Raw genomic sequence first — 24268 nt, 5'->3', positions numbered from 1 at the left:
ATGTCTCCAACAGTGTCCAGTGTCCGAACTTTAGGTGGAGTGTACAGAACTGGGCAGTTGGAGTGATACACCCTTGTCTTCCCCTCCCAGCTTCTGACTGTCAAGAGGTTTACATTCCTGGGGTTGGAAGCATGGGGTTACATTCCCGACTATCTTGGCTAATAGCCATTGACGGACCTATCCTCCATGAACTTACCTAATGCTTTTTTGAACCCAGTTATTTGTGCGCTGTGTGAAAAAGTACTTCCTCTTATTTGTATTAAACCTGCTACCAACTAATTTAATTGGATGACTCCTATTTTTTGTATTCTGGGAAAAGGTAAATAATATTTCTGTATTCACTTTGTCCACACCATTCATGATTTTATAGACCTCTATCACATCTCCCTTAGTCCTCTCTCATCTTAGTATCCAACTATATTAATACTTTGAAAAGAGGGCAAAATGCCTGTTTCTACATAATGACCAAACCAGCCCTGATCTTAGGGCAGCCTATCACCCTGGTTGAAAAAGGGAGGTCCCCCCCATCCAGCTCTCCTTGGCCAACAGCTGACATGAGACCGTGATTGGTTGCCTGGTTTTTTGCGGGGAAGGATGCTCTTGACCCCCCCAGCTCCAAGAATGAACATGGCCCTGCTCTGGGAAAGGATGTATATGAGACCATCCTGGATCCTGCCGGCCCCGCCCTCCATCGCCCGGCTCGCAAGCAGAGCGCGCCCTCGGAAGCCAGTGTACTCCGCTTTGCAGCCGCGCCGGGGCATGGACTACAGCTCCCAGCAAGCCGCGGGAGCGGCAGCGTGTGAGCCCCGAAGGACGGGCGGCGTGCGCCGGGCTTTCTCTCCGGTGCATGGCCGGGAGGCGCTCGCCGCTGCCGCCCCAGCCTGCGGAGACCCGGCGGCGAGGCTCGCGGGGCGGCGCCCGCCATGGCTCTGGTCTCGGCGCCGCTGAGGGTCTGCATCGTGGGCTCGGGGAACTGGTGAGTGCGGCTGCCCGCAGCGCAGCGCGCCCTAGCTTGTGGCGCCTACGGCCGTGCCCCTCGCCGCCTCCTCCCCGGCCGTGCCTCTTGTGGGGGCAGAGAAACCTTCGCCAACGCGTGGAGAGGGCGTCGGCCGGAGCCGCTCTGCGCTCTCTGGCGGGGGCGGGGGCGGCAAGCCTGCCCTGTGGGGATGGATTTTACGTCTGGGCGTACAGCCTTCCCCCTGTAGGGGTGGAGGGTTTCCCCGCCTCAGGAAGCTCTGTGGCAAGGCCACCGGGCCTGATGGTCTCTGGCTTGCACGCAGGGAAGCACTGGTACCGGACTAGAGTGGGTTTGAAGTGGTACCGTTCTGAAAGGGGGTGTAAATGTCTGCAGCAAGGTGCAAGCCAGGGGAGAATCAGACTCGATGTCTCTGACGTGTCTGTAAGGCACTTGCTGTGCTGGATAAATAACAGGTAGTTTAGTGAGGGAGACACCAGCACCACTTGTCCTAATATTCTGCCCTCCCCACCCCCCCAAATCCCGGCAGAACTTTAGGGGATCAGAACCACGCATTAGGTTTCATTTTTGCAAAATCTGGCCAAAGGTGTTCTGCTCATCTCTAGTTTCAGTTAAACCTACTTCGTGTATTGCTTCTGGGAATCTTTCCAAATCCGGTTGTCAATTTGTGGAAAATCCAGGATGCGGTGTTTGTTTTTGTAGAGTCAGTTTGGTTTAGGATATGTGTGTTTAAGTTTAATTAGGATGTATTTTACTTCTGTTAACTTTGAAGAGGAAGAATGTGGCAGTGTTGCCCCAACCATACAGGAAGAGCAAACTTTGGCTACACTGCTCCTGATCCCGCACTCCATTACTCTAGTTCCTCATCAGATGCTCCCCTGAAAGTCAATGGTGTAACAAATTAGAGAATCTGGCACACTGATTTGTCCCCCATGTAAGTTAAACTTTTCAATACAGAAGTTACAATAGGCTGTTTTTAACCTGGCATCTGTTGTGTGCCCACTTCTATCAGCTCTGATATCAGCTGGCAAAGAGTTTAAAGATTCTGCTCATTTTCAGCTGATTATGTTGCCTGAAAGATTTTAGCTTTGAAGAACTCAGCCCCCAAAATGATGAAATATAATTTTATTTTATATAGTGTCTTTCATACAAATTGTTTGCCAATGCATCTTTCCAAATGAATTACAGGACACTGGACAGTATAGTGTATCAGTAATCTCTTAATATCAAGAAAGGGGAGTTGAGGTCAGATGGACTTCAATTCCCTACATTAGGGGTCTCAAACTCCCAGCCTCCAGGTCATCTGCAGCCTGAGAACCTCCACAACGTGGTCCGTAGGACTCCAGCAATTTTGGGGCCAGGTCTCTCCCTTGGCCCTGGCTGCAGACCCTGGGCGCTCCCCCACTGTGCATCCCCGGGGCGATTTACAATGGCCTGGGGCCCCGCCCACCACTGGCAGTGCAGTGGCGTCTGCCTGCTCGTTCCATGTGTCTCCAGGCCCATGTATATGCTCACAGATATTTGGAGGGCAAAATAATCATATCTGCTAAATTGTGAGAAGAAGAGATTGTGCTTTCGGTGGTAGGAATTGTCATTATCTTTTGGGCCAAATTTATTGGGATAACAGTTTGCCACACATCACTTAAAGGGAAAGTAAGTTGTCTATGAAGAGATAGAAGAAAGAAAAATATTTTAATCTAGGAAATGTTTTGATAAGCAACTATGTTCTAACCACTTATTTCATCACGAGTATTTCTATAATCCAGATTATTTTTCCCCCCACAAGAATCAAGAACTGAGAGATCTTGACTAAGACCCTGATTCAGGAAAGCATCTCAGTTCAGTGCAGCACTTAATCACATGCTTAAAATTAAGTATGTATTTAAGTGCTGCCATGAACTGGGGCCTAGTACTCTGATTCTGCAAATGCTTATGAACAATGAACTCAGTGGAAATACTCATAGGTGTAGGTGTTTGCTGGATCAGGGTCTTAGTCAGGATCTTTCATGTCTTGGATCTTGTTCTGTTTTTATATATATATATTTTTTTAAAAAGTCTAGATTAAAGGAATACCAGTGCTACAAGAAGCAGTTTTTTTTATGCATGTGAGTACTCTGTTGAATTCAAGACTGTTTGCAGGAATGGAGCTTAATTCATTTGATTGTGCAAACTTGACATGCATGATGACACAAAATCAGGGTGGATTTGATTTAAATCGTGATTTAAATCACTAGTCAGGAAGACTCCATTTAATCATGGATTTCTACATAAACGTGCATTCTTGTTGCATTATAACTTTAATAAATATACTTCGCAACTCAGAGATAGATGTAGGTTTCATTTTTAGAAGGTTGACGCTATACATTTTTCAAGCGATTTATTTTGAAAACTTTTCAGATTAGTTTTACAGCTATATCAGAAAATGAATGATTGTTTGGTTATTTCATTTCCCAAACATAATTAAAGCAGATATTTCTGAAGTAATTGGGAGGTGACCTATCTCCAATTCAACGGGTTAATCATTAATATTAGGAGGATTTTCTTGCCATGCTGTATTAGGAGGAGAACATCACCAGACACACATTTTAATTGTTTTATTTAACTAAAACAACAATATTATGCATTCTGGATTTTTTTTCTTCAACAGCAAACATATAATATTTCAACAAAACAAGCATATGAATTTTTGAATTTAGTTAAACATTGTTTTTTAAAATCATGTTTGTTTTTGTTAAAATTGTTTAAAATATTTCATTTAACTATTAAAAAAACAATTAAATTGACTGTCAGCCAAGTCAACATGAGAAACTTAAAATATTGGCTTCTGCAGCTAACTCAGTTGTCTTCCCCTTCGTTTCCTGTTTGTTCATAATCTGGAAAAGAAAAACAAGCTTGCCTGCTTTTTCAGGTCCCGAAGATTTCTCAATTTGGAACAAATTAGGCCAAAGGAAGAAAATATTCCTTCTATACCTGCAGAAGAAGCTACTGCTGTTAAAAGTGAGATAAGCGCTTGGATTCAGAGACTATTGAAGTGATTAAGTGACTTCCAGCAGGTCACTGGTGTGACTTTCTTTAAAACATCATCAGCAAACATATATTTCTTGAATGGTTCACCCTTAGCTCTGAAGTTTATTATAGTTGGCATTATGGAGGGATGATTCCTGGATGTCCATGACATAGCCAGCTCCTCTTCTTCAGCAGTTAAAGTTTGACCCTGGTACCGAGTATTGAGAATATTTGCAAGAAAATGAGCTGCAGATAGTGCTTGTTCCATTCGTTTTATAATGCTTGTAATTTAAGTCTGTCATTGCATATTTCTCTTTTTAAGAGCTCACTCAGTTCTTTCCAGATTTCTGCAGCATCAGCAATAAAACAGCTATTTCCCTGCATTTTGTTCAAGGCTACAGCAATAGGCTTCAGGGTTTCCTGCACGTGTTCAACATTTCTCTTAAGCCCAATGTTTGGCTGTGACAGTGGCATCTATTTTTTCACGATTTTGTTCAAAAACTGTCATCAGATTCGGCCAGTTCTTGATATAGTGCTCAAAATAGTCCACTACTGAGTTCCATTGCACGTCTTGTGGGAGAGTTAGCTTGGTTCCTCCCAGTTTTTTTCAGAGCAGCTGCTGCAAAGTGGTTGTTATGGAAGTATTTGCAATTTCAACATCATTAGCCTGTATTTTGGGAACACTGAAGTCTTTAGCTAGGAGGTGCATCAAATGAGCACTGCAGCTGTATGCTATTAGCTTGGGACTCTCTTCTAAATAATTTCTTCTCATTTTGGATCCATTTGCAGCATTGTCTGTGACCAAACTGCGTACTAGACATTTGAATTTTTTTTTCACAATTTGTTATAGCTTTTACTGCTACTTCTTGTAAGTATTCTGCTGTATGTGCATTTCCTGATGTATCAATTGTTTCTGTAAGGAAGACATTCCCTTCTTCTGTTGTCACACAAGCACATACAACAGTATCATTGTGGACTTTGCTCTACCCATCAAGACTCAGATTAACAATTTTACCCTCTAGACCTTTTGCACACTGCTCAATTTCTCTTTCATACACTTTATCCGGCAATTTGCCGGCGACATCTGCACTCTTGGGTGGACTGTATCCTGGTCTTAGTGAGCAACAATTTTTTTTTTTTTTGTTCAAACGTGAGAATTCAAGAATAGTCCAGAAGGAAGAGAGGCAGTCCTTAAGAAAGAAGTGTGAAATAAAAAAGTTCACCAACCTGAAGATCCTGCAGGTTCAGACATGTTCCTTTCATCATCATTTCTCCTGAGAAGGAACACTTCTCATTATGTTGTTTCATTTGGGCAACCAGGCCTTGCATTTCTTTGTTGCACTGTTTGCATGTTGCACACATGCCTTTCTTAAGCACAGGTAGAGGAATGTCATTAAAATATTCCCAAATTGGGTCTCTTTTACAGTGAGACAATGGTATGGTAGATCTCAAATCAATGAAGACCACATCCAGAAAGACCTCAAGGCTTCTTGAATATGCTGCTCAAACAGTTTCACTTTTGTTTCTACTGCCTGTCCCTCCCTTCTCACATTTATCTCCAGACTTCTTCTCCTTGTCCAGATCTATTCCAACAATCTTTTATTCATTGAACTATTTGAAACTTTATACTTTTAGAGAGAGGTAAGGGATTGACTCTGTGTACACAAATATGCAGAGGGACAATAGGGTTGAGGTCTGTTATTTCTCACATCTATATATTTAAAAACATTTTTGCTATTGACAAGCATGTTATCTCTGGAGACACAAATTCACAGTTTGAGAACTGCAAAACTAAGCATCTCTGATGGTATCTTCTAGACTGAGCACTGGGTCACACTGGGCAGATAGAAAGATTAATCTAAATAACCTGTACAGAAGCCCTTGGAACCCCATAAAATTGGGTCCCTAATCCATGAACTATTGGAACTTATTTACAAAACTTTTCTTAAAATTACATGAGTATATTGTCTCATACTATAGAATTAGAATTTATAATCCCTATTCCATGATGAGAGATCTTTGAGCTATAATGCATCTTAATTAAAACTATCTTTAGAGAGTTTTTCCGCAAAAAGCATTTTATCAAAAAAATCCAATTTAAATAAAAAAATCTTTTTATCCACCCTGCACAAAATACAACATTCAAGAATTTTAGTAACTTTGCATAGGAGAAAGAAGTGCTCCCAAAAAATCTCATACTGCAGCACCTCTCGTGGATTTCGCCACATGTGTCAAATTGCCTGTAACATAGGGCTCTTTAGATGGACTCTGTAATGATTAACAAACTGAACCACCTGTAACCTTCTTCTTTCTGACAGTTTCCACACTTTCCTTCTACTGCAATGTCACTTAAAAAAAGTCAGCACTGCATCCTGGTGAGTTACCTTGATAGTCCCCAATTGCCCTCTTTGGGTATGTCTACACAGCACTCCAATTAAAAACCCACAGCTGGCCTGTGCCAGCTGACTTGGGTTATGGGGCTTGGACTCGGGGGCTGTTTAACTGCGGTGTAGATGTTCTGACTTTAGCTGCAGCCTGAACTCTAGGACCCTCCCACAGCAAAGAATCCCAGAGCCCTGCATTAAACAGGTCTTTGTTCCTGGCCAGAACTTTGCACTTGCACCAAGGAAGAATATTGCCCTTTGAAATTGAGTTACCTTATTTAATGATCTGAGTGCTGTTAGCTTTCACTTGGAAGGTGTTCCTGTTGTGATTGAGAAGCATGTACTGGGTTTTCCTGTGCAATTGAACTACTATAGGCACAAAATATTACAGCTTGACCAATGCTGCCAGAAGTATCTAACTAGAAACAAATCAGTAAGCATACCAGTTATTTTGCTTGGTAATGTCATGAATGCTCTCTAGGTCAACCCAAGATGAAGAATGGACTTCAGATTCCATGTTATCAATTGTAGGAAGTCTGAGTGTGCTGATTTGTGTGTTGGTTAAAACAGGGGTGGGGAGTTGCTATCTCACTCTATTTATGGCATTTAGATTCCTGGTGTCATTCTTGTGACTTTGCCCAACTTACTTCTAGTTCAGTTCTTGTCACATTACAATGAAATAGGAAGCAGAGAAGCCACATTTCAGGTCTTCCTGATCACAGAAAATGAATGACCAGCTTATTCTTATTACAGTTTAAGAAGGAAAAGAGGAGAGTCCAAACCATCTAACTTTAAACAATAATGAAACTTGTGGTGTGGTGTGAGCAGTACACACTGCACGTATGCAAAGTAGGGCTGTCGATTAATCATAGTTAACTCATGCAATTAACTAAGAAAAATTAATCACAATTAAAAAAAATTGCGATTAATCACACTTTTAATTGCACTGTTAAACAATAGAATACCAATTGAAATTTGTTAAATATATTTGGATGTTTTTCTACATTTTCAAATATATTGATTTCAGTTACAACACAGAATACAAAGTGTACAGTGCTCACTTTATATTACTTCTTGTTCAGCCAGTTGCTCAGAAAAACAAGTTTGTTTACATTTGCAGGAGATAATGCTGTCCTCTTCTTATTTACAATGTCATCAGTAAGTGAGAACAGGCATTTGCATGGCACTTCTGCAGCAGGCATTGCAAGGTATTTACGTGCCAGATATGCTAAACATTTGTATACCCCTTCATGCTTTGGCCGCCATTCCAGAAGACATGCTTCCATGCTGATGCTGCTTATTGGGAGGAAGGAAAAAAAAAAAAAAACTAACTAAGTTTGTGACTGAACTCCTTGGGGGAGAATTGCATGACTCCTGCTCTGTTTTACCTGCATTTTGCCATATATTTCATGTTATAGCAGTCTTGGATGACGACCCAGCACAGGTTGTTTGTTTTAAGAACACTTTCACTGCAGATTTGAAAGAACACAAAGAAGGTACCAATGTGGGATTTCTAAAGATAGCTACAGCATTTGACCCAAGGTTTAAGAATCTGAAGTGCCTTCCAAAATCTGAGAGGGATGAGGTGTGGAGCATGCTTTCAGAAGAGTTAAAAGAATAACACTCTGAAGCGGAAACTTCAGAACCTGAACCACCAAAAAAGAAAATCAACCTTCTGCTGGTGGCATCTGACTCAGATAATGAAAATGAACGTTTGTTGGTCCTCACTGCCCTGGATCGTTATCGAGCAGAAGCTGTCATTGGCATGGATGCATGTCCTCTGGAATGGTGGTTGAAGCATGAAGGAATATATGAATCTTTAGTGCATCTGGCACATAAATATCTTGTGATGCTGGCTACAAGAGTGCCATCCAAATGTCTGTTCTTACTTTCAGGTGACATTGTAAACAAGAAGTGGGCAGCGTTATCTCCTGCAAATGTAAACAAACTTGTTTGAGCGATTGACTGAACAAGAAGGAGGACTGAGTGAATGTGTAGGCTCTAAAGTTTTACATGGTTTTATTTTTGAGTGCAGTTTGTTTTTGTACATAATTCTACATTTGTAAGTTAAACTTTCATGATCAAGATGTTGCACTACAATACTTGTGTTAGGTGACTTGAAAAATACTATTTTTTTTACAGTGTAAATATTTGTAAAGAAAAATATAAAGTGAGCACTGTACACTTTGTATTCTGTGTTGTAATTTAATCAATATATTTGAAAATGTAGAAAATATCCAAAAAAATTTAAATAAATGGTATTCTATTGTTTAAAAGTATGATTAATCATGCAATTGTGTTTAATTTTTTTAATCACGAGATTAATCGCGATTAATTTTTTTAATCGCTTGACAGCCCTAATGGAAAGACTTTAGGCTAGTCAGTATATGGTACAGTACAATAAACAAACAAAACAAAAACCATATGCACATTTAGGCTGAGCTGGAATTAACACTGTATTTCTCTATCAACAATGTTTGCAAAATACTTGGTGGAGATTAAGATGGAAGAGAGAAACTTAACAGTCTTTATTTAAAACAGTACTAAAAAAAAAACCTTCGTGTTTTATACCCCCTTCCATCCAAGAATCTCAAAACACTTTACACAGAACACACCTTGTGATATATTAAATATTATTTCCATTGCAGAGACAGGAAAACTGAAACGACAGATTGGTGAGGTAAATTGCCTACAGTAACACAGACTGTTGGTGACACAACTAGGCAAAGAACCCTGAACTCATCTACCACTCCTATGTTCTGGCCATTAGATCAAAGTCCCCCTCTGTTTTAATTCCTAAGTCTTAAAAGCTAATTTTCACTCCCTTTTCTAACTCCATCAATCAAAGTAAATTAGTTCAGGACAGAGATCTGAGATTTGACTCTAGAATCTTGTTAATTTTAATCTGCTGCTGTTTGGGAGGAAAAGAGATCTATGAGCAGCAATGAAAGTGTTTGTCTGCAAACTCAGGAAGATGGCACTGCATCAGATCACATTTGGAAGAATGTCACACTGTAGATGCTGTAACCTTCACTTCTGGTCTTAAACAAAAGTTGATGTTCTTCAGAAATTGATGGGTTAGTGCCCCCTGCCAAAAGAAATCTTCTCACCACAGGGAAGATGATTTTACAAAACTTGCTGACCCATCATTTCTTTCTTTAAATTGATTTTTTGAGCTATGTAGAAGTTGTGTGTAGCTTCTTACCACTCCATTGAAAAATATAATCCTTTTGAATTTGTCCATATGAAATTATTGAACTCCCCCTGGATGTCTGATGAGCAGAAGGAGCAATTAGAGGGGTATGAGTAAACTTTTCAGTCTACTGAGCTCTTTTCTGACTGTATTTGTTTGAGCAAAAGCAAAATATATGAATGATTAGTTGATTCCTTCCCCCCCCACCCCTTTTACTAGTTCAAATTTTTTAGATAGTAATTGGACCAATTGCCTGGGTATTTTGGAGGTGGGTAGGATGGTAGGTGTGTGTGTGAAGTGCACTTTTTTCCCAGAACATTACTATCGTTTTAGAATATCTTCTTTTTCTGTTTTCTTTCCTACAGGGGCTCTGCTGTTGCCAAAATAATAGGCAATAATGTAAAAAATATGCAAAAGTTTGCTTCCACAGTGAAAATGTGGGTCTTTGAGGAAAATATTAATGGGAGAAAACTGACAGATATCATAAATAATGAACATGAAAATGTAAAATATCTCCCTGGATACAAGCTGCCAGAAAATGTGGTAAGACTTGGAAGCTAAACTTGGCCTATATATGTAGATATAGATATATCTATAGTGTGTGTGTGTATGTATGTGTGTGTGTATGTATATATATATATATAAAAATTGTTTATACTCAAAAGTGAGGTAGGAGTTTGTCTCATTCACTTTTTGTCAAACTCCAACTATTTTGTTAATGATGTGGGCACAATCAAGGGTTCCGAACAGCTGAGCTCTCTAAGGTAGTTGATCACTAACATAATCTTGTAATAGATTTGCCCCTTCAGTGACTTTATGGCACCATATGCTATATTGTGTATATATGCAAACATGTGAAAATAATAGATTTAATGCCTTTGCCCATAACTAGCATAAAGATTTGGCCTCAATTTTGGCAAGTTTGGAAGAAAGGTGGGATTTCAGACCCTCTGGAAGTTCACTACTGAAAGCTGCATTGAATTATATAAAAGCTGTTCACTTTAGTAGTCATTTATGCCAGTGTCAAGTGCTGCCAAAGCTAAATGGTGGCATTTTTCACTCAGTTTGCACTGGTATAAATAACATCATGATGATGATGATGATGGGCGATCACTCGTTACCAAGTATGATCATCTTCCATGGGAGTTATGGATCCTCAGGTGGCTAATAAGGCCAATCCTTGAACCACAAGTTCTATTGCAATGCAGGCAGATGTTTTCAGGCTCAGCATGAGGCTGTTGACCATGACTGGAAGTCAGTCTCTCCTTCTTTCTGCACCTCTTGTCCTCTTCAGCTTGTTGACGAACAAGTTCAAAATGCAGGAGACCATCATGCAGGACTTCACTCCATTTTAAGCAATCCTGGGCAAGTGTCTCCCAAGTGTCAATGTCAATATTACACTTTTTTAGGTTGTCCTTCAGTAAGACCTTTATATCGCTTCCGTTATCCACCCATGTTACGGTACCCTTCTTTCAGCTGAGAGAACAGGACCTGTTTTGGGAGGCAGTGGTCTGGCATCCGGACAATGTGACCAGTCCAGTGGAATTGCTGACGGATGATCATTGCCTCGATACTGGAGGTCTTTGCCTCTTCCAGGACACTAATATTGGTGCACCTGTCTTCCCATTTGATCTTCAGAATCTTACGAAGGCAGCGTTGATGGTGCCTCTCAAGCACTTTCAAGTGGTGTCTATAGGTTGTCCAAGTTTCAGACCTGTACAATAGTGTTGGGAGAATAACTGCTTGATAAACAAGAAGCTTGGTGTCTGTTCAAATGTCGTGACCTTCAAAAACCCTGTGCCGTAAATGAGAGAAAGCTACACTGGCACAGCTCAGGCGATGTTGAATTTCTGCATCAATATCTGCCTGGGATAAAAGATGACTTCCAAGGTAGAAGAAGTGATCGACATTCTCCAGTGCCACTCCACTGATTTTTGGTAGCTGGGGCATGTGATACCTCATTTGGAGAGCACTTCACTCTTCTTGATATTAAGAGTGAGACCAAGACATGCGTAAGCATCGGCAAACCCATTCAGGATAGTTTGAAGATCTTTCTCAGAGTGGGCAAAGATTGCGTTGTCATCAGCATACTGAAGTTCCACAATAGATGATGTGGAGATCTTACTCTTGGCTTTCAGCCTGCTAAGTCTGAACAGCTTTCCGTCCATTCTGCAAGTGATTTCAATGCCAGCTGTAAGCTTCCCAGCAACTAGGTAAAGAATGACGGCAATAAAAACTGCAAACGTGGTTGGAGCGATGATACAGCCTTGTTTTACTCCTGTTTGTACTTAGAAAGGTTTGCTCTGGGAGCCAGTGCTGCTCAGAACCGTCGCTTTTATGTTATCCTGAAGCAATTTTAGGACATTGGATGTCCTGATAAATACATCAATCTTAAGAGAGTACAGTCCAGAGGGCATGGCGATTCACTGAATCAAAGGCTGTAGTTAAATCAATAAAAGCCATGTACAGTGGTTGGTTTTGCTCCTGACACTTTTCCTGCAGCTGCCATGCTGTGAAGATCATATCCACAGTTCCACAACATGGATGGAAGCCACTCTGTGACTCCGGTAAAAATTTCTTCTGACAGGGGCAGAAGGAGAGTTGCAAGCTTCCACGCCAGAACTTTGCCTGCAATAGCTAGGAGAGAGATGCCACGATGACAACACAGTGTGGTGGGCAATCGTGAATCTGGCCCAGAAAGAGCTAGAAGTAGGAGGAGAGAGCAGCAACTGACAATTTAGTAGAAAAACCTATGGGTTAAAAACAGCCCGTAGCTAGATTACGGTTCTGTTGGTGCCATTGAAACCTAAACACTGCACCAGTCTCCTAATTTGAAGTAAATCATAGACTCATAGAACTGGAAGGGATCTGGAGAGGTCATCTAGTTCAGTCCCCTGCACTCACGGCAGGACTAAGTATTTTCTAGACCATCCCTGACAGGTGTTTGTCTAACCTGCTCTTAAAAATCTCCAGTGATGGAGATTACACAACCTCCCTAGGCATTTTATTATTTTCCTTTTGTCATAGGCCAAGGAAACTTTGGTGCTATCTAGGTTGCTCATGTTTATTACCTCCATAACTAGTGTTTGCAGAGGCCACTGTGCAGCCCCAGAACTCATTTTTGGTGCCTCTGTTATTTCAAATGTGGTTAAACATGAGGACTACTTTAACGTCCTCATCACTTGTTGGAAAAGAGTGAAATCTGGCAAGTGGCTTGGAAGCTGGTCATCTTCTTGAAAAACAAAAGCTTTTAAGAATCAAACATAGAACATCAGGAAACAGATGTAAGAGGGCCTGGTGAAAGTTTTGTTTTGTTTATTTAAACAGGACATGTCTCTGTTACAAGCTCTACGGTGGCACAGCTGTGTTGCTGCAGTGCTGTAGCAATGTAATGTAGGCACTTGCTACAGCAACAGGGAAGGGTTTTTTCCATCACTGTAGTAAATATACCCCCTCGAGAGGTGGTAGCTAGGTCTACAGTGTGCTTAGGTTGGCTTAACTACATCTCTAAGTGTGAATTTTTCACAGCCCCGAGCAATGTAGCTAGGTCGACCTAAGTTTTAGATGTAGACCAGGCCTCATTCTTCTGAGTGGAGTAGTGTATTAGACTGTTTGTCTCTTCCCTAGCTGCTGGTTTGGCAAATCAAAAACAGGCTCTAATTTTGCATTTCAATCAATTAGGTTGTGAATGTTAGTTAGTTAGCTGTCTGAACTCTGATTTGTAGATGCAAACATCATTTGCTCTTGCAAATTTGGTAATTAGCTGTTTAAATTCTGTCATTTTCAGGTACAGTTGATTGTGTCCACAATATTAGAAGGTGGGGAAAGGCCCCTTTCAAAATTTGGCCCAATAGGTCTTTGGCTGGCTTGAAAGCATTTGATGCTTTTGCATTTTTAGGAATTGTAACGTGCATGGTTTTTTTTCCTCTTATTGATATAGCATGATAGAAATGATCATTCTCAGAAAGCTCTTCTAGATTATTTTTAGAGAACTTTTTAATAGAATTAATTTCTTTTAAATTCTTTTGTTTCAACCCCCTTTTTCTCCCATAATTGTACAGGTTGCCGTTCCAAATCTTAACGAAGCTGTGCAAGATGCAGACTTGTTGGTCTTTGTCATTCCTCACCAGTTTATTCATAAGATCTGCGATGAGATCACAGGACGGGTACCAAAGAAAGCTGTTGGGATAACGCTCATTAAGGTATAATAAATGCTATACATTAACATTGTCAATATATAGAGGAATACGATCTTCTGAAACCATTCAACTGAGAGTTTGAAATGAAAAAATCTTTCCCTGCCAAATTTTTATTTTTTCTTGATTGTTCAGTAGAACTTCTTTGGGTGTACAATCAGAATTTGAGTCCTCGTCACTAGTGAATTGTTATACAGGGTTTATTTTATTCTGTCATTTTCAGTAAGAGGGAGGTGAGGCTGCTTACAAGACTAACTTAAAAAAATGTTTTGCACCACCAGGCTTTTCAGCCTATTACTTTCTGATTCTGGATACATCATTAGATGGAGAGCAGAGCATAAATATAATAGTCTGGTTGTTAATTCACATCCCAAACATTGAGCTGATCATTTTAAAAACTGACAAGAGAATCTCATGTGACTGAGTGGACAGTGCTCTTGTTCACATCAAAGATTTTGCTGCAACAAGAGAAACTGTTCAGACCCACCCAAAAAGATGGACCAGTTCCAGTATGGGAACTTGTTGGGAACAGCATTTTAAAGGGGCTTTCATAGAGCTGGAGGCAAGGGAGTTTCTGTTTTAAATGACATTTTGTTTCTGAGTATTAAGCTATGGTAGGTCTGGTTATTCCCACAAGCTTCTAGAAGACATTACTTTGTTCTTGCCCTTCATTTGGTTGAGGGTGGGAGTGCTTTATTTTCTCGGCATAAGTTCCCGTCTATTCTCATTCCTGGCACAGGTTCACCCTCCAGATCTTTCATTTTTATTTTTTAAATAAATTTGGCTCTCTTTAGTTTAGTTTAGCTAAAACCATTGACTCTTGTTTTTGTTGGTGTTGCCCCATCGAAGGGATTTAGTCTTGAAAGCCTGAATTTTATTAAAAGGTAACACTGCTCTAGTTCAGGTGTTGTATTTTACAGATAAATTTTTGATTATATATTCATTGAATTGAAGGATGAAAGAAATAGGGCACATGATTCTGGCATAGTGTTGAAAGCAATAAATATATAGCAACGAAAACTTCCATGTCGGCCAATAGCTATCTGAGATGAAAATAAAATCTCAGACTGAACATTTTGATGTCACCAAGTAGCCTACACCAACAGAATTGAGGACATGTTCCTTCACTCTCTTTTCTTAAACTCTTGAGAGGAATGTAATTGATTCTTCCCTAACTTATTCTGGCCTATTTGTTTACCATTATGTCATTTATGTCAATGTGAAACCAGAATAACTCTAAAAGTCAGTCTGGTTACTGTGGCTTTTACACAGATCAGATTTGGATCAGAAACTGGGTCTATATTCCTTTAAACATACAGTTTAAATTCTTGATAGTTATTGACTATATTTATGTAAAGAATAAATATTTAATGCACTGGTAAAATTATGCTAAGGAAAAAGTATTTATTTATGCCAGGGAAAAGATTTTCTATTTTTTCCATAAACATTAGTATATTCTTAGTCTGAATATTTAATGTAATGTTGGATGACATTTCTTACACAAGCCAGAACTGGTTACCAGACAACTTCCCATTGCTAAGCTGCTGCTGTGGTCCAGGAGGTGCTCTCTTGAAAGAAATGGTGCAAATGTTTTTTTTATTCTGTTGCAACTGTGTGCAAACTACATATTCCCTCTGTCAATGGGACCAAAATCTGTACAAAGGGGCAGAGATCTGATCTCACTAACAAAAGAGCATGTGAGAATGGAATCATTTCACCATTTGTAAGTAATGGAGGATTTTTTTATTTCTAAACACGTGCACGTGTGTGCATGCATACACACACTTTGTCTCCTTATATCTCTATGCAAGTACATTTAGTGTGGCTACTGGAAACAAATTCTGTAGTTAGTGTAGTTCTGCTCTGAACGAGGGTTATGTAAAATTAGGGTGACCAGATAGCAGGTGTGAAAAATCAGGACAAGGGGTGGGGCGTAATAGGTATCTGTCAAGGTTCCTTCCCTACTCTGAACTCTGGAGTACAGATGCAGGAACTTGCATGAAAGACCCCCTAAGCTTATTCTTACCAGCTTAGGTTAAAAACTTCCCCAATGTACAAACTTTGCCTTGTCCTTGAACCGTATGCTGCCACCACCAAGCGTTTTAAACAAAGAACAGGGAAAGAGCCAACTTGGAGACGTCTTCCCCCAAAATATCCCCCCAAGCCCTACACCCCCTTTCCTGGGGAAGGCTTGATAAGAATCCTCACCAACTGGTACAGGTGAACACAGACTCAAACCCTTGGATCTTAAGAACAATGAAAAATCAATCAGGTTCTTAAAAGAAGAATTTTAATAGAAGAAAAAGTAAAAAGAATCACCTCTGTAAAATCAGGATGGTAAATACCTTACAGGGCAATCAGATTCAAAACATAGAGAATCCCTCGAGGCAAAACCTTAAGTTACAAAAAGACACAAAAACAAGAATATACATTCCCTCCAGCACAGCTTATTTTACAAGCCATTAAACAAAAGAAAATCTAATGCATTTTCTAGCTAGATTACTTACTAACTTTACAGGAGTTGTAAGGCTTACATTCCTGATCTGTTCCCAGCAAAAGCATCACACAGACAGCCCAAACCCTTTGTCCCACTCCACAGGTTTGAAAGTATCTTGTCCCCTCATTGGTCATTTTGGGTCAGGTGCCAGCCAGGTTGTCTTAGCTTCTTAACCCTTTACAGGTGAAAGGGTTTTTCCTCTGGCCAGGAGAGATTTTATAGCAATGTATACAGAAAGGTGGTTACCCTTCCCTTTATATTTATGACCATGTCTATATAAGAAAAAGCCCCAAATATCAGGACTGTCCCTATAAAATCAGGACATTTGGTCACTCTATGTAAAATGGCATTAGTGCGGTCCTTTTTCTGTCTGATTTCTATATGTAGTATACTCTCTTTACAAATGAAAGGTATATGTTTAACTGCCAGACCTGCAAACTCAACCTAATATGTGAAAATAAAACTGGGTCTTTAGTGAATGATAAGGTGAATGCCAGATGAGGCCCTGAATGATGCATCTGTAAATCATGTTGCCTTAAATTGATTATGACAGGGTAAATGCCTGGAATTCAGTAAATATTTGTGTTGAACAATCAGAGGAAATGGAATCCAACTTGCTTTTTTAACATTGCAATACAAGAAGAGCACAGGAGTGAAAAGCAATTTGAAATCTTCTCTGGCCAGCCTTTGGGTTGTTCTAATTTACATCTAGCTGCCTCTGGAGACCATTGCAGCATCTAGATCTATTGCCCTGGCCTATGTTGGGAGCCATTACATTGACTCTACACCATGTCGGGAATACCCCTACACTGTGGAAGTTCTTGGGTCAGATCCACCTGGGTTCCTGCTTCTTTTGAGATCAACTTCAGACCTAGTATAAGTAGGTGCAGCTCTCTTTGACTTCAGCAGAAGTTCTGTCTGTCCATGGCAGGCCTGGATTTAGTACCCAGTTATGTGTGATCTCTCTCACTGCAGGTTATTCATTCAGGTGCGCAAATTCATATCTAGGTAGTTGTTCCAAATGCCCTTTAAAGAGACTGAATGGCAGCTGTTGGTTAATTGCCTTTTTGGGGGTGTAATAAATAGACTGTCAAGGCATCTTTGGAGCTGTTAAAAAAACAACACATACATGAACATGCTTTCAGATTCTCATCACTCTACAGTATGGTTCACAAAGGTGTTAAGTGAGTGAAAAAAGTAATGCAACAGTATAGTAATTGACTTACGTTTTCATTGGCTGGTTTAGTACATGTGTCTCACAATATCTCTTAGTTGTGCAGTGGTTTTAAAAATAAACCATTTTTTGAGCCTTAGGAATGCAAAACTCTGCCAGCCAGGAATGTCTTCTGTGGCTTATGTAAAGTTAAATGGATTTCAGCAATGCCTTTTTATACTTAAAAAAAGGCCATGGTGTAGTTCAAAGTGATGGTCTTCTATGTGCTAGATATGAGAAACCATTTAAAAATAAGGCTTTACAAAGAAAATGTTTCTATAACCTCCTAAATATTTATACTTTTGGGAAGGAGGACGACAGTTTTGAGCTTTGTGCTTCTACAGAGGGGAAAAAGCACAGTTAATTCACATTTTGGTTCCATGGGAGAAATAGCTTTGGACGAAGGAGATTCTTCAGTTCCCTGAAAAAGGCACAAGCAGTCAGGAGTTCGGGATTCTATTCTCCCCTCTGGCACTGATCTACTCAAGGCACTTCAGTCTCTCCCTGCCCCAGTTTCTCTGTCTCTGGAGAACAGGGATAATGATACTTCGGTAAAGCGCTTTGAAATCGATAGATGAAAAATGCTACATAAGAGCAAAAGTATTATTAATCAGCTTCTTCCATATCTACAAACAGGCTTTTCACTTGTAGTAGTGTTCAAGATGACTAGAACTGATTGACTAGTAAGCCGTTGCTGTCATTAAACACGAAGCAGTTTCTCTGTGATATTTCAGTTTGAGTGTTTTCTCCACAAAATACTACATAAAAATATTAAAATCCAATCCTGTGAGTTTCTGTGCCTCAGTTTCCACTGAGGTCAATGAGCCAGCTCCTCAACAGCTGGAAATCAGTATTTCTCTATTGACTTTAGTAGGGGGACGTTCATTTACATCATCTGAGGATCTGATCCCAGGAGAGATGAACTTGCAGCACCTTACAGGACTGGGCTCTTTGTTTAGCACAAAATAAATCCTGGTGTTGTCATCTAGATGTCGGTAGTTAATTCCTAATTTTTAAGTGCAATTTTGTATCAAAGGAAGACCTCCTAAAAGGTCACAGCAGACGCAAGGCTGTATAGCCAGATGTGTGGGTGGCTTATCTCTGTGGTAGCAAGCCCACTATCTTCTGTCTCTAACTGGATAAACTTTATTGTAGCTTCTACCCAGGAAGGATAATTGTGATGCAGTCTATTCTGTCTAATGCCTGTTCAGTAATTCACTTAAATGTTGGCTGCAGGGAATAGATGAAGGCCCAGAGGGACTCAAGCTGATTTCTGACATTATTCGAGAGAAAATGGGAATAGACATCAGTGTGCTGATGGGAGCTAACATTGCCAATGAGGTAGCAGCAGAGAAGTTCTGTGAAACCACAATAGGTAACAATCTGTGTAATTAAAGTGTTTAAATGTTGATGTCTATGCTCAAAACTCCACATTGAATAATTTGAACATCACTGTTGCCAGCTTTAATCAATCATTATCAGAAGGTGCTAAGTCTTTCATATTTAATTTCTGAACTTCCTATAATGTTTGCACTTCCAAATGTAGCAGTAGGGCATTGGGAGGAGAGATTATGAAATCTCATTAGGATTGTGACTTCAGAGCTGACTCTTATTTCTTTTACAATGAAATGAAATAATTACCAGGCCACAAAGTAACAATTATACTGTTCAATACTGATAAAGTAGCCATGCCACTGCTGTGCAGAACATTTTGCTACATAGGTTGCTACATGGTCTAATATCAAGTGATAAGATGTTTTTAGTACAGGTGTTGCAGCTTGTGAAACACTCTTTCCATCTTTATAACTTTTTAAAGGTACTACTGTATCCTTTGTAGGTTTTCATTGTAACTTGTTCTTCTAAACTCCAGGTGTTGGCCTTGATCCTGCAATTGGAACTACTAGCACAGATATCTCTGCACCCATCTAAGTCTGGAGAGCATACCTGTTCATAGATTTCACAGAGTCTCACATGTGCATTCAAATATATACAGCTGTGTGCAATCTGAGGGAGTTAATGTTGTTAGAACATTACATTTTTTTTTTTTTTTTACTTTTGTGTAGTTAGCTTTGCGAACTTAGTGTCACGTTAACATCTCTTGCATATAATTATTTTAGACGATTGAGTTAGTTTAAAATGTTGACAGACATTTCTTTTTTAGGGCAACATTAGCTTGCTGTGTTAATAAGGTATCTGACTTGTTTTATCAGTAGGTCTGGACATGTGCTTAAAGTACTTCATAGAATTGCAGCTGCTGAGAAGATAACTTGGACAGAGTATTTTAAACCAATTTTAATTATTTAAATTAAAAAAACAAGGGAAATGGATTTAAACAAAAAGGGTGTGATTGTTCTTCTGAGCTCTTAGTTCTTAACATGGATACATTTACCAATAGTCTTTCTTGATTGGAGGGAGGGGAAGTGGGGAAAAACAATCTTACTCCTGCTTCGAAGTATTCTGCTTTGAAGTATTCTGCCTTGCACTAAAAAGCCAGGTTAATAAATGAATAAATTATTCATTGCTTGCTTTTTCCCCCCTCAACAGGCAGTAAAATCCTGGAGAATGGCCTTCTTTTCAAAGAACTCCTGCAGACGCCAAACTTCCGAATAACTGTAGTAGATGATGCAGATACTGTTGAGCTTTGTGGTGCTCTTAAGGTACAGTTAGCCGTGCTGAATTTTTATATGACTGGGGAAGGGAGATGGGGGGAAGGAGGAGAGTATTTACCCCTAAAAGGTTGTCTGTGTATCTCTCTCAAATATAAAAAATACATTCTTTAAAACTAAAATAATTGAACACACAACTCTACAAATACTAGATATAAAACTGGAGTGAGGCATGTGGTTAGTGCATCGAGCTCTGCATCAAGATATCCTGAGTTCTGTTCCTACCTCTGCCATTTACTTGCTCTGTGGCTTTATGGACTTGATGCTGCATCTATACTCCTGAAACACTTTTAAAATCCATTCCAGCCTCTGGGCAAGGTCTGTGTGTACAGCAGCCCCTATGCAAGGGGAGAGGAATGTGAAGCTGAAATTAACCCTTTTTATACTGGAAACCACATAGTTCCCTTGCTCCCTATCCCATTTGTTTCTAGAAGCTGCTTCTACTGGCATGGTTATATCAAGCGTATAGGTGGGACACAACTCTGCTAAAACAGTTTTTTTTAAGACTTACCCCAGACCAGGTGTTTTAGCAAAGTTATGTACCATCTATACAGTTGTCTCAACTGTGCTAGCTGGAATGGCTTTGAAAAAGAGAGGCAGGGAGCAGTCTAGTCAGACTCTGCCTGGTTAGGTGTTGACTCCAGATTTACGTTCCTCTTCCCTTAAGTAGGTACTGCGATGAAGAGGTATAAGGGCTCCTGGAGAGAAGAGTGAGAATGGCAGGGCTCTGTGCCCAGATACCAAAGTCTGGGTGAACCCTAGACTGGGAATTTCCTTTTTATGCCTGTTTTTGCTTATGGTACCTAGTTCTGGCTTATTCTGATAAAGCCTTGCGCCTGCTGAAAAATCCTGTGAATTGCTATTTTCATCCTTTCAGGTTAGAGGTAGTTTCAGAAGCACGGATGGGGCCTTAGTCTCCCTTGTCCAGTTTCACCACGGAAATAAGGTAGTAGGTTGACACTGACTTGGCTAGAACTTCTTCTACATAACACCAATGGTGAATTTGGCCCTCTGAGCCATAGTTTCTCCATCTGCAAATGAGAATAGCAATAAATACATTTCTGGGAGATGGGCAGTAAGTAGTAAGGGGACTCCATGAACATGAAATCACGACAGTTTTTAAAAAGGAGTTAAAAATAACTTCAGGTTCTGGACTCCAGTCATCATGCTGCCATTTTCTTACTCTTTAAAATGCTTTTTCTCTCCCCTGTTGCTATGTGATGAAAGACACTTGCAAACAATAAGGAAAACAAGTAAACTGACTAAGCACAAAGTGTTGTCAAATGTGTACAGAGTAAACCTAAAAATGGGGCATGTCTGTTAATTCCTTCCAGCTGTAGTAATTTGAGATAGTGGTTGCAACTGTAGTAGGTATAAATATTTTTTGGACAAGAAGTGGAATTTTTTTCTTCATTACCAGTGTGTCCTTCTCAAATAGTGAATGTTGATGCAGCACTTTGAAGATGTAAAGCGCTATATTGTTGTATACAAATCTGATGCATGTATTCTCCAAACTTGTATTGGACAAGGTTTGTGCAGAATGGCTGAACAGTAAAACAAATATTTTTCTATTCTTTCAAAGAACTACAAAGCTGTTTTTTCTTTTGTTTTTGTAACTGAATTGTACTGATAGGAAGTGAAGTGTCGCTTAAAATGATTCCTATTGATTTTTTTTTTCTTTTCACATTAATTTACAGGAAATTGTTATATATAAGTTATTAATGGCTTGGGCCCCTGGCCAGAAATACAATAGTTCATGTTCTCTAATGTTTGTGACGGGAAGCAATTTCACTGAACACAGTCATGTACTAGTAAAGCAACATTTATGGTACTTCAGAAAATAACTGAAACGAAAAATAAAGCTTATAAATATAATAAAGTAATACGTACTGGTAGTCAGCATAAACACTGTGTAATGATTAGTAAATGTTACATGAAATACTCTGTTTTACTTGAGGGGCTGTTTGGTTCCTGGTTCTGTTAGTCAGGTTGAGGTGGTTGTGTGGGAAATCATGGAGTCTTAAACTACTGTGACAAAGCTCTGTCCTTGTCTCCGTGGGTCCCGCATTTCCTGGCAGATTTCACTAGCCTCAGAGGCTCACTGTGACCCTCCACATAACCCGTCTCTCTCTAGAGACAAGGGTCACAGTCTACTGAGCCATTTTCATCATAAGCCAGCAAGGGAGGTGAGGAGAAGCTATCCTCCCTTGCACAATCTCTGTTTCTCCCAGTCTCTGATTAATCGCAGGGTGGGAGGCAAAGGAGGGAGCCCAGGCCCACCCTCTACTCCAGGCTCCAGCCCAGGGACCCTAATAGTATCGGCTCTGGTAGCTGACTTTTTAGAAACATGACACTTACAATTCCCTGGGCTACTTCCCCCACAGCAGCCCTCGTTTCCTCAAGCTCCACTTCACCCTTACTTCAGGACCTCCTTCCTTGTGCCTGATATGGTGTGTACTACTCATCTCTCCAACAGCGCAACTTCCTCCCACAGCTCCTGACATGCACACCCACCTGACTAACTGGGAGGCTTTTGATTGGTTTCAGCCAGCTCCTGATTGGCTTCAGGTGTCCTAATCAACCTAGCCTTCTCCCTGCCTTCTAGAAAGTTCTTAATTGGCCCCAGGTGTCTTAAATGACCTGGAGCAGCTGCCATTTAACTTATCCTGGTACCAGGGATTTGTTTACCCTGGAGCTAATATATCTATCTCCCACTACTTTTCTATAGCCATCTGGCCTTGCTCCGTCACACTACATTCAGGTAATTTGCAGGAGATGAGGAGCCTGGTTTTCAGACAGCTTTTGCTGTGAATCTGGCATATTTAAATCCTGCTTGAAATTATGTAACTGGCAGGAAACCTGTGATGGACTGGTAGGCTAGATTCTGATCTCTGTTATGTTAGCGTAATCTGGAGTTATTCCACTGGCCTTTACTGCAGTGATTCTGAATTTATACTGATGTTACGGAGATCAGAATCTGGCCTAGTTTATCCACTGCTTTCAGATGTTCTAGTGGTGATATGCAGAGTCACCAAGAAAACATCCCTGTACACAATCCTGTTAGAGTTGGTCAGAAAATTTTTACAGATTTAGATTGTTCCCTTTTTTTGATTGTTGAAATTTCATTTTGACATTTTCTGACCCCTCTAATTCCTGTATACTTCTGGAAGAAGGAACTGTCTGGGAACACGAAAACTCTTGGAGACATAGAGGTGGATTTAAGCCAGTGAATGTTGGGTTTTGACTTCAGCTCAGAGAGTGAGCTCTAGGTGAAAGGGACCTTGAGATTGGTATGTCTAAACTCCTGTAGGACTTGGATGTCTGCTGACACATTGCTGGAAGGTCCAAGTCAATATAGACATAAGCATCTATCTGTAGGTGTTGAAGAATTTAAGACAGTTTCTCTTCTGAATCTAGATAGCTACTAAGATTAAATTTGCATATTTTCTTGATCTGTTCTTTTATTATTATTATGATTGATGTTTGTTAATACTGGTGTGAATTAATTTTAGGTCTTGTTACTCACCAGCTAAAGTCACTGATTAATGGTCTAAAAGGCCTAGTCTACTAGGGTCTGATGCTGACCGTTTAAAAGAACATGAAAAGGAATTTGATAAAATACTCTGCCCTGAGGAGACAACCCAGTGGGTGCTGATCACAACATATCGCTAATTAAACAAACAAAAACAACTTCAAGATTCACCTGTGAAGAGCTTTTCAGAAAATCAAAGATTAACTGAAGTTTTTCATGAAATAATAAATAAAAATCAGAGTGGTTGTTTAAAAGTAATAAAGGGTTCACATTAAAAAACATGGCCCAATCTGGTATAAATTCCCATGTGGTGTAAATCTTCATATTTCAGTTGACATCAGTGAAGCTACACCAAATGAAAGTCTGGCCCCATCTGTTTTTAACAAATCAAATAATATACCTAATGCTTTCATCTGTAGATTTCAGTCTAGCCTATGTTATAAAATACATTACATTATTAAAATTGAGTATTTTAAAAATGTAATTTACTTGTGCTGTTACATTCAGTCCCTCTTCTGCAGTGGAAATAGACAAATCATCTTTTACTTTCTGGTTCTCATCTACTAGGCTAACATTTGTATTACAAACAAAAATGTCTGTGTTTC

General features: G+C 39.9%; 1 protein-coding gene across 2 annotated transcripts in view; it reads left to right on the top strand.

Annotated features, from left to right (window-relative positions):
* Nucleotides 1-770: 770 nt before the first annotated feature.
* The window catches only part of GPD1L (glycerol-3-phosphate dehydrogenase 1 like), a 40168-nt gene continuing 16670 nt past the window's right edge, over nt 771-24268 (top strand). Inside the window, exons 1-6 of one of the 2 annotated variants that reach the window (XM_084620031.1) lie at nt 771-976; nt 1749-1910; nt 9925-10102; nt 13621-13761; nt 18702-18840; nt 20010-20122. In XM_084620031.1, the coding sequence (XP_084476157.1) occupies nt 1909-1910; nt 9925-10102; nt 13621-13761; nt 18702-18840; nt 20010-20122 (573 nt within the window). In that variant the 5' untranslated portion in view covers nt 771-976; nt 1749-1908. The remainder of the gene's footprint in view (nt 977-1748; nt 1911-9924; nt 10103-13620; nt 13762-18701; nt 18841-20009; nt 20123-24268) is intronic. The other variant, XM_084620030.1, reaches the window with a different exon arrangement.

Source organism: Lepidochelys olivacea (genome assembly GCF_965140295.1).
Source record: "Lepidochelys olivacea isolate rLepOli2 genome assembly, chromosome: 2".
Taxonomy (NCBI): domain Eukaryota; kingdom Metazoa; phylum Chordata; order Testudines; family Cheloniidae; genus Lepidochelys; species Lepidochelys olivacea.
Note: the sequence above shows the minus strand (reverse complement) of the source record. Positions and strands in the feature narration are given on the sequence as shown.